The sequence below is a fragment of the Poecilia mexicana genome, unplaced genomic scaffold (genome assembly GCF_051168715.1).
Source record: "Poecilia mexicana isolate PSO_F unplaced genomic scaffold, ASM5116871v1 scaffold_7, whole genome shotgun sequence".
NCBI classification, from domain to species: Eukaryota; Metazoa; Chordata; class Actinopteri; order Cyprinodontiformes; family Poeciliidae; genus Poecilia; species Poecilia mexicana.
The window spans coordinates 2,171,635-2,188,929 of NW_028263376.1; the positions used below are offsets into that span (position 1 = coordinate 2,171,635).

Below are 17,295 nucleotides of genomic sequence, written 5' to 3' on the forward strand. Positions count from 1 at the left end.
CAACAATATTATTGTTTATTGCACTTATGTCTGGGGCAGTTTATCGTCCAGAAAAAAATTATTGTGACAGGCCAAATTTATGTGACGTTTTTTGCAGAATCTTAAAAAGACAAATAAAAGTTGTAACTCAGAGCTACTAGCCTTTCTGTAGAGAAGTCTGGATGTGCAGTCAGAGCTAAGAGTGGTGTGATGGTGATGTGCTTCGGTGGCACAGAAGAGGTGAGAAACCCTGATTCATGCGAGCAGGAGGAAGTGTTTTTATTCTAAACTCTGCATCCAGTTGTGACAGGTTACAGTTCAGAGGATGTAATTCAGTTAGAATTTACTGCATAACCTTCTTCAGGTTGTTGAAATGCATTTATTGATGATGTGTCAGCCTTGGAAATGTAATTGACTGCAGTGAGTTGTAGCATTTTATGAGCATTTTGTCTTGGAAGAAAACAACACATGATGCAACAAATCCAGTCTGTAAGATAAACAGAGGAGTAATGTCAAAGTGAAGCTGTTGCTCACTTTGTGTTGTATTCTCCTAACGGTTTTGGATCTGCAGATAAATTAATCTGTGTGTATCTGAGCTGTGAGCAGTTCTGTTTGTTTTGGGTTTACGTTCCAGGCAAACCTGTTACTACAAACTGTAATTATCTCAGCGGCGCTCACACATTTGGCTGCAGCTTTCTGAGGCTAAATTAGGAAAATTGCTTTGTGTGTGACAGTCACACACATGAAGTGTGTGACTGTCTGAATACACCCCAATACACTCCATGTGCACATCCACATATCCAGATGGGGGACTCAACCAACTTACATTAACTCTCCCCTGAGTTTTATTGCCTCTGCGGTTCCACTAGGCAACCAGCACAAACACACACTGGAAACCTCAGAATAACAAGGCAGGTGAATTCCAGACCTAGCTCCCCAGTTTTCCTTTTTTATCCAACCCAGCCTGATGCCAGAGGAAGACAAAGCCACAGTTGTCATTTTTGGACCTCATAATCGCTGGTCGGCCTTTTGTCCTGGTAACACAGGCTGTGAATCACTCAGAGCTCCTCTAAGGGGATTTCAGGAGCGTTCACTTAGCTCTGTATATAATTTGAGCCGCATAAATCCTCCACACACTCCCAGACATCATGTTGAATCATGTAATGTATGACCATAAATGCCTTATTTTACAGAACTGTCTTGGGAAGGTAGAAATTGTGTGAGCAGAGCACAGGGTGTCCACACATCATTAAAAAGTCTTGAGTTCATACATCTAAACTGAAGGCCTTAAGATGTCTAAAATTAATTTAAAACAAATAAAAGTTGGTCTTAGATATGCTAATCGAAGGACGGTTCAGGCTTATAGTTTTTTTTCTAGCAGGACTTTCTGTGACTCCAGGTGGTCTGAAACTAGCTGCTAATATACCCTAGCTAGCTAGTTGCATTTTTTTGTGTGTCTATCATGGTGTGAATGTATCACCAGCTGGTTGGACGACGTTTGTTTTTACCACTGGCCCACTTCTGTTCCCAACCAGTACAAGCCAGCAGGATCCCCTAATCATCCCCTATATTTACAGAGTTTTTTCAGTCTTAACTTTCATTCAACCTGGCATTAAAAAGCTCTTAAAAAGTCTTAAATTTGACTTGCTGAAACCTGTTTGAGGTTGCTTTAAAGAAACCAGTTTATGTAAACTGTAAAAGCAGGAATGTATTCTTAGTAAAACTTTTATGGGTGCTTCTATGTGTGAATCTTAACATTTTTTAGCATTTAATTATGCTTGGTCTCACCCTCTGTAAATCAAAAAAGTCACATACAGTCAGCGGGACGCATAATTATGAAACGCTGCCACATAAATCCTCTGTGATTTAAGAACGCTGCTTTATAACAAACACTTACTCGGTCATCTTGTGCTTTTTTGCATATTTGCAGTGAATGCAACAGCAACCGGGACTCAGTTCTGTCCTACACCAGTGTGCGAAGCAACAGTTCTTACCTGGGGAGTGATGAGATGGGATCAGGTAACGGACAAGATCGAATCAGTCACAAATATTCTGCTGTGTTTGGATTTCTGGTTAAATAATTTTTGTCATGATGTAAACTGGATGACAAAACAAACGACTTTCACATTCTGGAGAAAGTCAGTATTTTATGGAAATTCCTCTGATTTGTTTCTTGTTTCCTGTTTATACAAAAAGATGCAAACTTTAGATGCTAAGGGTAAATAATCAGATTCATCAGAAACTTTTTATTCATTTCCTTGATTCTTCTTTCTAAATGTGTGCTTTCATTGAAGAATGCAACATAAAAAATGCTTAGCCTTTGTTTCTTCTTTCCCGTTCTGAACCTTTTCTTTAACCTTTTGTTGGGTCCAAAGGAGACGAGCTGCCCTGTGACATGAGGATTCCCTCTGACAAGCAGGACAAGCTGCACGGCTGCCTGGAGCACCTGTTCAACCAGGTGAGCTCAAGTCTGTTCATTATATTTCATAAATTTATGTTGACATTCAAAATAGAATCTGATCAACATGTGACAATCTAAAAATAATTCAATGTTTAATAGTTTTACATCTTTTCAGTTGGACTTTTGGAATCAAACCAACCCATTTACTTACTTATTTTTCTACTATTGATGATAATATTAATAATAATATTTAGAGTGGCATTGAGATTGAGCAGCTGCACTTCATTGGCTGAATGTTTAATTGGTGCTAACATTTAAACATTGTTAGCTGTTTAAAGCTAACAAATGTTTAGCTTTAAACAGAGTCCATGTTTCAGCGAAACATGGACTCTGTTTAAAAGATTCATTTGGTTTTTTATCTCGTTTTGTCAGTAGGAGAGAAACCAGTTTGGCTGGAAACTGAGGGTTAAAAAGTGTTTGTGTACAAATACAAAGCAGAAAATGTTGAGTTTTCATACAGATGTTCTCATCCTAGTGGTTGAACGACTTCATATTTTTAGGGTCGACTACAACATGATAAAAGTAGAGTCGAGGTCGACTAGTCGCAGTGACGTCAGAGACGTAAGCGCTCTATGACGCCAAATATACATCATAAAAGCCTCCAAGTTGCTATAAGGCAACTTGGAGGCCTTATCATCTATATCCATGACAAATATTGATAAAAAAACAAACAAAAAAAAACACTTTTACTAAGTCTGTTATGCAGAATTAAAAGAAGAAGAAACAGAACATTATCCCGGACTTCTTCGCGAGCAGAGGAGAAAAGTCAGAAAACTTTTTTTTTTTCCCCAAACACCGACTGATACTGATGATCTCTGGATAGCTGCACATATAGGAGTCAAATTATCACACTGACCACAGTGGTGCTTCTGGAACATCACAAACCAAACTTATTATGAACGGATCCTGTTTCAGTGCTGCCACCTGCTGCTCCTTCGCCCCGATGCACAGCAGGAAGCTCCACTGACTCAGCAGCAGCTCTCTGACTTTACGGGATGAACCGACATGCAGTCAGAGATGATCTGATAGAGGCAGAGATCCCCTCTATCAGATCCTCAGAGTGAAGCTTTAACTTCATTTCCAGATTTTGTCAAATAGTATTTTTATAAGAGCATAAAGCTGCCAGGTTAGAAGCTTCAATAAGCAGGGTGCTGCTGATCAGTTGGAGGGATGAAACAGCCCAGGTTGTGTCGCCTTGTCTCACATTACTCTGGTAGTCTTTTTATAAAGAATATTTTCTTGGCACTAGTTGCCTTTATTTGACAGCAGTCCGACAGGAAAGGGGCAGGGAGAGGGGAGCGAGGGAGAGAGGCATGGGCCCAGCGAACCGAGGACGGGAGTTGGTCTCTAGACTACGGCAGTCTACAGTTTCTATGCAGGACGCCGCGCTAACCAATGTACCACGCAGCGTCCATTCCAGTAGCCCAGTGGTTCTTAACCTGGGTTCGATCGAACCCAGGTTAAGAACCATTCCAGTAGCCCTTGCTGAAATTTTCAGTTTCTCTTTAGTAAATTATTTACATTTTTATACAATTTGAGCTGTCTGACGAACTCATCTAGTTTACTTTCTTTTTTCTTTTTCTTTTTTTTGGAAAAATCAGTTTTGTCACATGATTGTGACTAGTGGACTGGCCCCATAAAAAGTCATTGCAGAGTAAAGAGTCGAAGAGTGTACTGGTTAACTAGTTGGTACAACCCCTGATCTGCTGATCTTTTTGCAGGTTGAATCAATCAACTGCCTCCTCAAAGGATCTGTGATGACGAAGGCCTGTGAGGAGATCAAGCACTTTTACTCAGACCACAGTCAGCCAGGTACACATCCACCCTGTGACAGAGGAAATCACATGCTGCTTATTCCTTTAAAGCGTTTTTTCCTTTGGACAGAGTTCCGCCAGACTGAAGACTGGACCGCCCGCAGCCGCTATGTCATCCACAAGAACATCCAGGAGGATCCCTGGAACCTGCCCCACTCCATCAAGAACCTGGTGGAGAGCCTGCAGAGATTCGTGGACGGTGAGCAGAAGACGAGCTGCTGCTCTCATGTTCCCTCAGACTGTCAGCTGCTTCATCTCGCTTTCATTCTGCTCCCACAGACGGGAAAAACCAGCTTCTCCTGGCTCTGCTCAAATGTACAGGTTAGAGTTAAAATGTGTTCAGAACCACACTTCTATAGAATAGGAATATTAGAGTGCACATGCCATGTGGCATTAAAGGTTACAGTCCAGCTTCACCTTATTGTTGCTTCCATGTGCAGACACGTCTCTGCAGCTGCGGCGGGATGTGATCTTCTGCCAGGCGGCGGCCGGCGCCCTCTGCACGCTGGCGGAGCAGCTGCTGACGGCGTTACGCTCGCGCTTCAACAACGCTGGAGAGTACCAGGAGGACAGCAAGGAGACCAGCCGCAAGTGGCTGGAGCAGATATCCGTCATCGGTGTTCTGCTGCACTTCCAGTCCACACTGGCTCCACACCTAGTGAGTCCAGACGTTCATATTTTTGTTCCAGAAACCACCAACTCTGGGCCAGACGTTAGAAAGGTCTTATTCTTCTAAATGTGGCCCTGCACAAACCCAGTGAATTTTCCTAGATTAACAGAAAGTGGTGCATTATTGAAAAGAGAAATTGAAATTATACAAATCCTCAAATTATTTTATGTGAATACTTTTAAAAGGCCTTCAGTTTTCTTTTTGACTTAGATGTTCTGGATGGGTCGGGTTTTGACTAGTCCTGTTGGACTTCAGAGCTTTCATTCTGTCTGTCCTGTGGCAGAAAGCGGAGCGCACCATGCTGGAGGACACCAAGGCGGCGCTGCTGGACTTGGACAAAGTCACCGTGTTCTTCAGGCCGCTGGAAGACGAGTGTCTGGTCGCAAGTAAGAGACTCGATTCACAGAAACCGGCTTTCTGAAGCAACATTTACAATAATAAATTGTAGCTTTATTACAACTTATTGTAATATTGTTATTGTTCTATAATGACAATAACAATATTTATTGTCATTATAGAACCATGCAATAAGTTACATGGATTATAATGAAATTGGTGAAAAATAGTACTACAGGGTATTTAATGCTCTAATGGCTACCAGGTATAAACTGTTGTTCAGTCTGTTAGTTGTTGCTTTTATGCTCCTGGATCTGCAGCCGGACGGCAGCAGATGGAACAAACTGTGACCAGGAACAAGCAGCTGTCCAGTTTGACCAGGGTTAGGTTAGAGATGGGCATTTATTGTGGAAAAATTCTTATCATAATCAATATTTTTTACCATAATCTTTATTGTTATCACATTGGTACTTGAGAATATAATGATAAAACTCAAAGTCCACATTGCCCATCCATACTTTAGATAAAGATGTGCTTTTAGATTGGATCAGAGGTATTGATCTGCAGATTTCACTGAATAAAGAATCCAAACTGGTACATTCTGACAGGATGCTCTGAGACACAATGCAATATTTACACTTTCTTACATATGTATTCAAAATGATCATTTTAAATACTCATAAACACCTCCATCATTCAAAGGCTTTATGTGCCTTGTGGAAGAAATGTTCATTTTGCAGCATTAAGAGGTGAAGTAGTAGTTTGTGTGTTGGTAAACAGCTTGAGGTGAAAGCATTTATTTCACTGCACAGTTCTGCTTCCTGGTTGTTTAAAGTAACTATTGTTCTGATGTTTACGAACCGCCTGAGTGAAGCTGGGAATCTGGGCTGAGTTCTGCCTTTTAATAAATGCAGCCTCAGCGTTTACCGAAGGCGCCCGGCTTGCCGGAAACCAACAGCAGACGACTCGCCTTGCATCACTCGTCTTTTGAACGGCCTAGGCGTGGTCAGTGGAGATTGCAGTGGAAAAGGAAAAGCACTTCAGGCGCTTCCCATTTTAGCCAGCAATGTTGCAGATTAAGCATAAATTTACTCTTTATACTGAGCTGCAGGGAGAAAGTGAAACTGTTCTGGCATCAAACTCTAGACATCACAGGCATGCAGTTATCCATGATGCTTTAATATAAAAAGTGTTTTTGAAGAAGTTTCTTGACTGCTGCGCTGCAGGTACATGGTTTTCTGTGCTGTATTGATTTTTTTCTTAGTAGCTTCAACAGAAAGCTGGGAGCCATTGCTACTGACATGTCAGCCACAGATAACATGAGGCACCGTGTTCAGCCTGCAGCAGTGATTCCAATGACTTTAACCTGCTGGGTTTCTGCTTCTGACTCAGTGAAGGTCACCTTCTAATTGTCACAGAGGTCACAGAGTCACTCCTGGTAACATGTTAGCACAAGTCTCCAGTAGCTTCATTTCCATTACGATGTCGATGTTCTGCTAATGTTGAAGAAATACAGTTTCACAATATATAAGAAACGCAATTAAAATAATGTGAACAAGGCCTGCAGTAACATCCGGTTGTTGATCATGTGACTCATGTGAATCGAAAGTCTTTCCATTGCAGTTTTGTGAAGTAAATCAATTTCGAAACGGCCAAAAAAACACACACACACACCTCATCCTAGCACCAAAAGTTTTATCAAAAAATGTTTTTTTTTTAATAATTGGCATATTTCCATAAAGGAAATTTACTTTTGAAATGTTAAATTGTTCAGTTTTATGGTGAATTTTATGGAAATGCAGCTGTTGCTTTGAATTCATCCAGTCTTTTTCCATCAACAGTAAACATTACATGATCCAAACAAAACAAACATTTTCTAATCAGGCTAATTCAAACCTGTCCTGGGTTGGACCTATTTTAAGACAGCAAAATATAATTAAAGATTCATGTCACACACACACACACACACTGAATTAATGTGAGGAGAAATAAATGGAAATGTATGCTACAGAAAACAGATTCTCCACAGCAGTGTTTACATGAAATATGTTCATGTCTTTGTTTCATCCATTGTTTCATCTGGGAATTAAAACCTTGTGAATATCATAGCCTGTAACGATGACATCTCATTACCTTCCCCCCACTGTCTCTGTGTTGCAGACACACCTGTGTGCTACCAGGTGGAGGGCAGCCGCCAGGCCCTGAGGGTCACCATGTTCCTGGACAGCTGTCATTTCAGTGAGCTGCCCAGTCGGCTGCAGAATGGAGGCAGCCTGAAGCTCCACACAGTCCTGTTCTCCAGAGGTAAGGTGGGCTGGGTGGGCAGATTAAAGGGACATTTCTTAAAATTAGACTGACACATCGCTGTCAACAGCAGCAGGAACATTTCCATTCTAAATCTGATTTTACCACTTTATAATACATGTGATATTTTATTACACTGGCATAAATTTCACAGCTTGCTGGTAACATCATCCAGTTTCCTCTGACATAACTCATAGTAAACATGAACATCCTCAAAGCTCACAGCTGGAGAAATACAACATAGAGAAACATCATGAGAAAACAAGTTAAACACATTATAGATTAAAAAAATCAAAAACACAGTGGAAAACTATTATTTCTCTTTCTCCTTTTGAGGTTGTACAGCTTCCAAAGCTAATGACCAGACATAGAAATAAACAAAATCAGCCTTCATCCTTAGTCATCTTCGTTCCCAAACCTTTGCTCAATAAACATGTGGGTTTGTGTTTTTCCCCTCCTATATTTCTCCAGATAAACACAAATTGGCAAAGATTGAATAAAAGCAATTTGTGTAACAAAAGATGTACTTACGATTGGAGACGCACTGATCCACTTTTTTCACTTCTGATACCAACATCTGAGGTTTAGTATCGGCTGATATCGATCCAATACAGAAAATCAGCTGAATTTAAAAAACAAAACAAAAAAAAAAACGGAAACTGACTAAGAACAAAAGGTTGACATAAAAATAAACTACAACAAACTTCTTTTCAAATGGTTCAGAAAGAGCTATTAGGATTTCTAAATATAATGTAAAGTAAATAATAAAGCATGACATCACTTAGAGCATAAAGCATAGATCTAGACTGAATAGATTTGGAGCATTGTTACTGATACTGATCTAGAATTGTTTTCAATATCGGATATTGATATCGTATCGGTGAATCTGTATTTATGGTCAAACATTCTACACACATTTACCAGAAAAACCAACAAAGTGTATTTGATCCCTTTCAACCTGAAGATACATCCATATTTTTAGTAACTATAATTTAGAAAACCCTAAAAGCCATCTTGGTGAGACAAACCTCACATGAAGAAGCCATCTGAAATGGAAACCATTCATATACATTACAGCTCGACTTTAAATCATTTAAAAAGCATCTTCCTCTCACACGTTCATCTGCTGATGGCTTCAGTCGTTTAATGGGTTTAGATTGAAGCTCTTTATCGGACGCCTCCACCTCCCAACTCTCCTGCTCTCCTTTTAGTTCTCCATCAGTGTCGATCAGAAGACATTCAGTCTGCAAAACAGCCGTTCATTTTCCATATGGAAGTGCTAGCTGCAGCTCTAATCCAATCAAACAGCTCTGATTCTTCATGAGCTTCAAAGTGCAAAACAGCCCAGAGTCTCTGAGCAGGACACCACAGTGGGTAAACATCGCCACCTGCTGGAAAACAGACCTCACTGCAAGTTAGGGGGAAGTCCGGAGCACCTTGGGGTTACAGCAGCAGATATTTCTATTTTTGTTTTTTTTGTTTGTTTTTTTTGCTTAAAAAGTCAAAAAAATTATGGCTTATTTCTAGCCTTTCTGTGCCTTTTTTAATTATCAGTGTCCCTGAAGTAACATTGTTAAAAACCTGGATGCTTTGTTTCTCAGCACTGGAGCGTCCAGACGGCGTCTCCCCACAGGACAACGTGGACATGGAGGAGTTCCAGCAGCGCATCAACGCTGTGTCCCTAGAGAAGGTCAAGGCCTACTACCGCAGACTCAGGTACACTCGGCTCAGATCACTCTGACGGAGCTCACTGTGATGATGGAGCTCACTCTGACAGAGCCCACTGTGACGGGGCTCACTCTGACGGAGGTCACTCTGACGGAGCTCACTGAGACGGAGCTCACTCTGACGGAGCTCACTCTGACGGAGCTCACTCTGACGGAGCTCACTGAGATGGAGCTCACTCTGACGGAGCTCACTCTGACGGAGGTCACTATGACGGAACTCACTGAGACGGAGCTCACTCTGACGGAGCTCACTGAGACGGAGGTCACTCTGACGGAGCTCACTGAGATGATGGAGCTCACTCTGACAGAGCCCACTCTGACGGAGCTCACTCTGACGGAGCTCACTGAGATGGAGCTCACTCTGACAGAGCTCACTCTGACAGAGCTCACTCCGACGGAGCTCACTGTGATGATGGAGCTCACTCTGACAGAGCCCACTGTGACGGGGCTCACTCTGACGGAGCTCACTCTGACGGAGCTCACTCTGACGGAGCTCACTGAGATGATGGAGCTCACTCTGACAGAGCCCACTCTGACGGAGCTCACTCTGACAGAGCTCACTCTGACGGAGCTCACTGTGATGATGGAGCTCACTCTGACAGAGCCCACTGTGACGGGGCTCACTCTGACGGAGCTCACTCTGACGGGGCTCACTCTGACGGAGCTCACTGAGACGGAGCTCACTCTGACGGAGCTCACTCTGACGGAGCTCACTGAGACGGAGCTCACTCTGACGGAGCTCACTGAGACGGAGCTCACTCTGACGGAGCTCACTGTGATGATGGAGCTCACTCTGACAGAGCCCACTGTGACGGGGCTCACTCTGACGGAGGTCACTCTGACGGAGCTCACTCTGACGGAGCTCACTGAGACGGAGCTCACTCTGACGGAGCTCACTGAGACGGAGCTCACTGAGACGGAGCTCACTCTGACGGAGCTCACTCTGACAGAGCCCACTGTGACGGGGCTCACTCTGACGGAGCTCTGAATAAAACATTACATGAATTCCCAGAATCTGACTCCTAACCAGGGGCGCAACTACATATTATTCAGGTGGATGCAAAAACATAAATCCCCCCCTCGCAGACGAACACACGTGTTTACATGTGCGCGAGGTGAAGGAGTGCGGTGAAGTGTATGCGAAGGCATCATCGGCGCGCCGCCTCCTCCACACAGGGTTTTGACGCCCCCTCTGGTGCAGCGCCCCTATCATGCATGCGCTGCATACATCACTTTTTGCGCCACTGCTCCTAACGCAGCATCAGGATTAGATAAACATGAAGCTGATAGTCTCTCTATTTTCTACCTGACTCAGACAAGCAAGAGTCATTTTCTATCTGCTTCTAACTCCAGTGTGTGTGTTTCCACAGGGCTTTCTATCTGGAGAAGTCCAACCTCCCTACTGACTCCAACTCCACTGCGATGAAAATAGACCAGGTAAATCTACACATTCACTGCTGTACAGTACAATCTGTCATCAACAGTCAACTTTTATATCATGTTGTGACTGAATATAAATAAATGCAAGCACAGATACTGGGCCTTGAAGTTAAAGACCTTCAGCCGAGCATTTCCAAAGTAAGAGGAACGATTTGTCTTCCTGTCCCCATGGAAACCACCTACACCCCCACTAGCTTATCAAGACCTCCTAATTAACTCTGACTAACCTGAGCGCATCAGCATGCTGCTCCGATTTAATTCCAGCCTGACCTCTAGTGTCCCACACTGACTGTAGCTCAAATCAAATCTGTAGAGGATAGTCTTAATTTAATGTAGAGCATTTGTATTTACATGTTTTTATTTTTATTCTTTAAAAAATCTCAGGAATAAACCTCTGTTTGTTAAATATGATGATTTTTGTTAACAATCCACATATTTATTGTTGCTCCATCTTACAAGTCAGTTACTGCACAGCAGTCTGTATGGGAATCTGTAAGTTTGGGTTTTTGTTACAATGATTTCTGATTTTTGTTTTTCATCAGCTTTGATTGGCTCCGCTGCCATTTTGCTCTTTTTTGTGTGATATTGTAGTTTTCATCTTATTAACCTAGTAACAATTTTGAGTTTATTTTTACTTTTAAGGAAGGAACCAATGTTGTAATCTTTTATATAATTAATCTTTCCTCAAGCTTTCTGAAGGGCTTGGAAAGTTTTTGATCAAGACTTTGACTACTTTTTGGATCATTTCAGTACATCTAAAGCAGCAGTTACAGTCATGGTAAAATGAAAAAACACCTGATTTAAACCTTGAAGGACGGATACAGACAATCCTCTGAACACCAGGCAAACCAGCTGTTTGGGTTCTGGACCAAATCTACAACAAATCTTCTTATAGGAACGTAAAAAATACAATTTGGTCCAGCTCCTCATAAAAATGTGTTTAATATTCATAAGCACAGGGATTTTAAATGATGCAGTTGCGTTATTCTTATCTAAAAACATTGTTAGAAGCGTTGTATGGTGAAATATTAATGACACAATAAATATTTAAGGCTGCTTGTGTCATTTTTTTTGCAGCAGTAGCACCACATGGGCCTGTCAGTTGGCCAGAAATCGATCGATATATATTTATGTCTGTCTGCACTTCAAAATGTCACAGAAAGTGTTTTCACTGACAAGAACTGTAGGAAAAGCTGCTGAAACACACAACATGGCAGCAGCTGGAGCTGATAGCAAAACCAGTCCAGGAGGATGTTTGGCATGATAAAATTCATTCTCAAGAGATCAGGAATGGATTTATTTTAAAGAACAGTGCTTTGATTTGGATGGTTGGATTGGCAGTTTTACATATCTGGGATTTTTGTTTGAACTGAATTTTTTGGTAAATGTCCATTTTGGACACTTCACCAAAAAGTCACTTACAAGAAAAAGAAAAAACAACAGCCAAAGAAAAATGTTTGACCTCCAGAGAGCTTGAAGAACGTTTGATCAACAAAGAAGTGGCTCTTAGGTAATAAAACCTTTATTACCTAAGAGCCACTTCTTTGTTGTGTCCGAGCTTTTGCACAGAACGATATCTGTAAAGAAAGCAGTTCCAACATTGAGTTGTAGTCAAATGACTTGCCAAGATGGCCTCCAGGTGAGACGTTATTGTGTCGCTCTTTGACCCTTGTTTCTCTTTCACAGCTGCTCAGACCCCTAAACACCCTGGATGACCTCTGTCGGCTGATGCAGTCGTACGTCAACGTGCGTCCGAGCGCGCAGGGCCACCCGTCGGGCGTCAGTGTGCTGTGTGTGTCCTCTGAACTGTGTAACCGGCTGGGAGCCTGCCACATCACCATGTGTGGCACCGGCATGCAGAGGTCAGGCTGCTGCTGCTGTTGTGTTTCTGATACTGCATGGTTCTAATATTTTTACAACAGCCTGCAGACAGTGATACGTAGAGAAACCCTGAGCATCTGCTGCTCTGTCTGAATCTGTGTGAATCCATCCTCAGATTACGGAGATTAAAGTCTGACCTCATGTTGCTTTCAGATGTACCCTGAATGTGACCCTGGAGAAGGCGATGATCCTGGCCAGGAACCACGGCCTCCTGCCGCGCTGCATCATGCAGACCATGGACATAATGAGGAAGCAGGTGAACCCCAGACAGGATTTAAGGAGTCATTATGAACTCTTGCAATAAAATTTCTAATTATAATTAGGAATAAAGCTGCAAAAGTTTTATGAAATGTTTAGATTTGTTTCTTTCCTAGATAACACACTGCAAAACATAAAATCTTGCCAAGTCTTTTTTTCTAGTTTCTTGTTCAAATATGTTAATACACTTGAAATAAGACAAAACTAACTTAAAAGTAAGTTTTCATCAAGATAAATGTGCTTGTTGTAAGTGAATAATTCTTAAGTCTGGATGAAACGTCCTAGTTTCACTTTAACAAGAATAATGTCCTGTTATAAGTGAAAACACTTATTTGAATGACTTAAATTATTGAATATTTCTGGAACTTTCCTTTGGAACTTACAATAAACTGATTATGTTTCCCAAACAAACCAGGTACTTTACTCATGTTCAGTTGCTACTTTCTAGAACTTGTCAACTACTTTCCTAGGATAAAATGAATGAAAATTATTTTTTTTACTTTACTGGTTACTTTCCTGAACTTGGGAGTTACTCTCTCCAACATTTCAAGGGTTGTCTCAGAAGCTTTCTGAACACAGTTCTTGTTTTCCCACAACTTACCCGGCACGGCAACGTCCACAAGTCATTAAGCAGGTTTTTTTTTTTTTTTTTTTTTTTTGGACTTTCAAGAAATGAATGAAAGTTACTTTTCCCAAACTTTTTTCCAGAACTTTCAAAGTGCTTTCATGGAATTTAAAATCTACTTTCCCAAAACGTTTCCATTTTCTTTCATTAACTTTAATGAAACATACTATTTATTTTTCTAGAAGTTACACTGAACTTTAATGGAGCATATTAAGGTACTTTCCCTGAACTTACAGGATACTTTTAATATTTTAGGTTAATATTATTTAAATATTGAATAAATTGTTCTGTTTTGGTACATTTTTTCAACCAGTACAGAGTGATATTAGGAAATATAAAATGCTGTACCCTGAGGTTTTTCATGTGTTATTTCTTTGGTTCTATCAGGGAGCAAGAGTGGAGCTGTCTGCTAAAAACCTGAAGGTGATGGACCAGATGCCGCCATCAGCTCCAAAGTAGGCCAACACCGCACAGTTCCACGTTATGCAATCATCAGCCCATAATACCCATATATGGTCATCTGAAAGCTCTTTCCTCTTTTTACAGGCTCTTCAAGTTGTGTTTGCCGCCCTCAGATGGAGAACTGTGAGAGCTCTTAAGAGAATCTTCTCACATGGAGGTGAATGCAGAAGTGGACGACATTAGGAGAGGATGAGTTTAATTCTCATCTCTTCCTCTCAGTTTGATGCTGCCAGTAAAACAAGGACCAACCCGTACAAGCTAAGAAAGACGGTTCAGACAAACGAGACAAGGGACAACGGACCGACTAAAGCCAGACTCCTGCGGCCAGAGAGCCACAAACTGGCCACATATACTTTGAGATTTTCCTGGACAGTATTACTACATCGGCCGTCTTCTGACATGAAGCTTACTTTACTTATTTAGAAGACGATGTTCTCATGGATCAGCTTGTGTTGTTAACTGAATTAACCAAACTACCTGTGTTTGACCAACGTCTTAAATAACAATCTTTTACCCACTTTGCCTTGGACTGCAAACTCTGGAAAGCGTGCTCTGGCGTTCCCCAGGGCTCAGAGTTTGGACCACAAGTCAAGAAGAACATTTTAGCTGGTAGATACAGAAAGTCCAAAAGGCAGACTGAGAGATGGAAGTAGGGACTGAGGGGCCTGATGATAAAAAATGATGGGAGGAGGGGGCTGTTTTGAATTTTTTTCCCAGCCTGTTGCATGTGGTGACTGTGCAATTACTGTAGGTTTAGTTTAAGTACTGTATTGCTGCACAAAATGAAGGATAGCTATTTATTGTGTCCAGAAGGAGCGTTTTTATCGCTTACTTACTCGATATCAGGTATTAAAGAGTCTAAAAGCATTCCAGCCTACGTATTGATCAGTATTTAAAGACCAATGGCATGCCATTTCACTTGTTTGTTTTTTGTTTTTAGATTTACCTGCTTGTGTTTCATTTTATTTAATTGTGTGGAATTCAATTATGTCAGTAATTGTTTCATTGATAATCAGGGCATGTAAGGGATGGAGTAACTAAAGCTAGCTAATGCAAATCAGGTCAAAATGTAAACAAAGGCACCAAGTCACAACGTTAAGTACTGAATCACTTAAAATATTAATATATTAATTAATCCAAATGTTGAAAGTTTACCTTGTGTTTTCTGAAATCTGACTTTTAAATTGGCTCTTTGTTTGCTGTAGGTGTTCTGATAGAAATACAGTGATTGGTCCATTCAGTGTTACACAAAGTACTGTAATCAGTTTGAGGATAACAAAAACAAACAAAAGGGATTGTTTTGAGGATTGAAACACAGTAACAGTTTACTGGAGATTTTATTTTCTTGTAAATAATACGTAACATTGTCAGAGCAGAAGATTGTGCAGGCATTACAGAATAATGCTATAAATCATATTGGATTATTTTTATGGAAGTAATATAGTATATGAAACATATTTTGTATTGGTGACTGTGCATTTGAAGAGATGCTGCCTGCCTGTTTCCAGCATCGCCGAATCTTCAGCTTTTGTTTTTTGGTTGTTAAAAATGTTCTTCATCCAGAACCTCCTATAATTTGCTGCATTCTTTACACTGGTTTCTGTTTACAGCCTGGTTCCATATTGGCATGTTGTTATAATCTCACCTTTTTACCTGGAGCTTGACTCATCCATCAGTTTACATGATCAGACGTGGAGATATTTGTATCAACATAATTTCCTGTATGATCTCTACTCTGTACCTGAGTAAAAACCATTCAGTGATCTTAAAGCGGTGTCTGTTAGCCCTGCAGGTTGCTAATGAGTGTAGCAAGTTGGTATATCTGGATAAACTATTGTCTAATTCTGGTGTTTTCTTTTGTATATATACTTCTGCAATTTTATGTTTGTTGAAAATAACTGTACAAAGATATTCTTTTTGTTGAATCTTTCTAAAATTATTGTAAATGGAATCTTAACAAGTTAGTAAATAAAATGTTCTCGTCATGACAGTTTGTCTTTTCTGGTGGAGCTCTGTCTCCGTTTTTCTTCAGTGTGTCCCACCCATTAATGTGCTGCCTTTAAACTAATACCCATTACTGAACTCTGAAGGGAATCAGGATCGCTACATCTCTGCACTTACTATATGATGGTGAGTGAGTGCTGCTGGCCTGTGACGTGGTTTCTTCTTTCACCTCTTCTGCTAAAGCATTCTCTATTCTCCCTGTCGATATTTTACATTATATGTTTAAAGTAGGTTAGCAGCAGATTGTTTATCAGTGGGATGTGTTTGTAAGACTGACTTTTGTTCTCCTTGTTAAATAGTACTCTTTCCATTCTATTATTTGTGGTTTTAATACCACAGATTCAATGGATTTGATTGGGATTTATTTTTGTAGATCGACAAAAAGTAGCACATAGGAGGAGAAAAAAGGAGAAAAAACTGATATGCTTTTCAGTTGTTTTTTCACAAATCTGAAAAGTGTGCCATTTGTGATCATCTTTCTTAACTCTAATTCCCATAAACCATAAACAGCATCCGTTTGCCTCCTGAATGTCACATTACTGACAAATTGATTAATCTCATTAAAGGGTGTCAGCATGTCATTAAAAAGTCTTGAATTCACACATCTAAGGGTGCGTTCACACTGCAGCCTGAAGTGACTCAATTCCGATTTTTTGGCAATTGCGATTTTTTTTGCCGGGGCTGTTCACACTGCCAGTAAATGCGACCTGTATGCGTTCTGCAGTGTGAACGGGCAAACGACCTGAAAGTGTCCCGCCTGCGCAGTAGAGGGCGCCATAGCGTCAGAGTTCTCAGTGTTCTGCCAACCGCCATAAAAAGAAGAAGTGCTCAGTGTTTGCGGAAGTAAACATGGAGGCTAACAGTGGAGCTTAGCTTACATATTTGAAGTTGTTATCCGGCCGGAGCAGCATATTAACAACTTAATCCTCATATAATCCGTCATGGTTGTTGTTTTTCTTCCCATTTGCGCTTATCAGGACGCAGAACAGTGAGATTTGTTGAGAAAAAGTGACGTTCAGTTCGGTTGAATGCGACCTGGACGTTAGGTCGCATTAGAATCGGATACGTATCGGATATGGGTCAGATTCGAAAAAGAATCCGACCTGTGCTGTTCACACTGCCATGAAAAGATCGGATACAGGTCGCATTACGTCAAAAAAATCGGAATTGAGTCACTTCAGGCTGCAGTGTGAACGCAGTGGCGCAACTACACATTATTCAGGTGGATGCGAAAACATAAATCTTGGAGCGGTATACCCTCCTACTTTGCTCAATCAAAACAGCAGAAGATGCCTCAGCACTGAGGGATATTGTTGTTCTGGTCGATGGATTAT

The 17,295-nt window shown here is 41.0% G+C and overlaps 1 protein-coding gene across 1 annotated transcript in view; it reads left to right on the forward strand.

The window, feature by feature from the left end:
* prex1 (phosphatidylinositol-3,4,5-trisphosphate-dependent Rac exchange factor 1) overlaps nucleotides 1-15,943 on the forward strand; it is a 112,516-nt gene extending 96,573 nt beyond the window's left edge. The window contains exons 27-40 of the mRNA XM_088006872.1: nucleotides 1,910-1,998; nucleotides 2,355-2,437; nucleotides 4,162-4,252; nucleotides 4,325-4,453; nucleotides 4,534-4,575; nucleotides 4,695-4,912; nucleotides 5,208-5,310; nucleotides 7,421-7,564; nucleotides 9,166-9,280; nucleotides 10,662-10,728; nucleotides 12,418-12,593; nucleotides 12,766-12,868; nucleotides 13,883-13,950; nucleotides 14,042-15,943. Of these exons, the coding sequence (XP_087862998.1) occupies nucleotides 1,910-1,998; nucleotides 2,355-2,437; nucleotides 4,162-4,252; nucleotides 4,325-4,453; nucleotides 4,534-4,575; nucleotides 4,695-4,912; nucleotides 5,208-5,310; nucleotides 7,421-7,564; nucleotides 9,166-9,280; nucleotides 10,662-10,728; nucleotides 12,418-12,593; nucleotides 12,766-12,868; nucleotides 13,883-13,950; nucleotides 14,042-14,084 (1,471 nt within the window). The 3' untranslated portion in view covers nucleotides 14,085-15,943. The remainder of the gene's footprint in view (nucleotides 1-1,909; nucleotides 1,999-2,354; nucleotides 2,438-4,161; nucleotides 4,253-4,324; nucleotides 4,454-4,533; nucleotides 4,576-4,694; nucleotides 4,913-5,207; nucleotides 5,311-7,420; nucleotides 7,565-9,165; nucleotides 9,281-10,661; nucleotides 10,729-12,417; nucleotides 12,594-12,765; nucleotides 12,869-13,882; nucleotides 13,951-14,041) is intronic.
* Nucleotides 15,944-17,295: the final 1,352 nt, after the last annotated feature.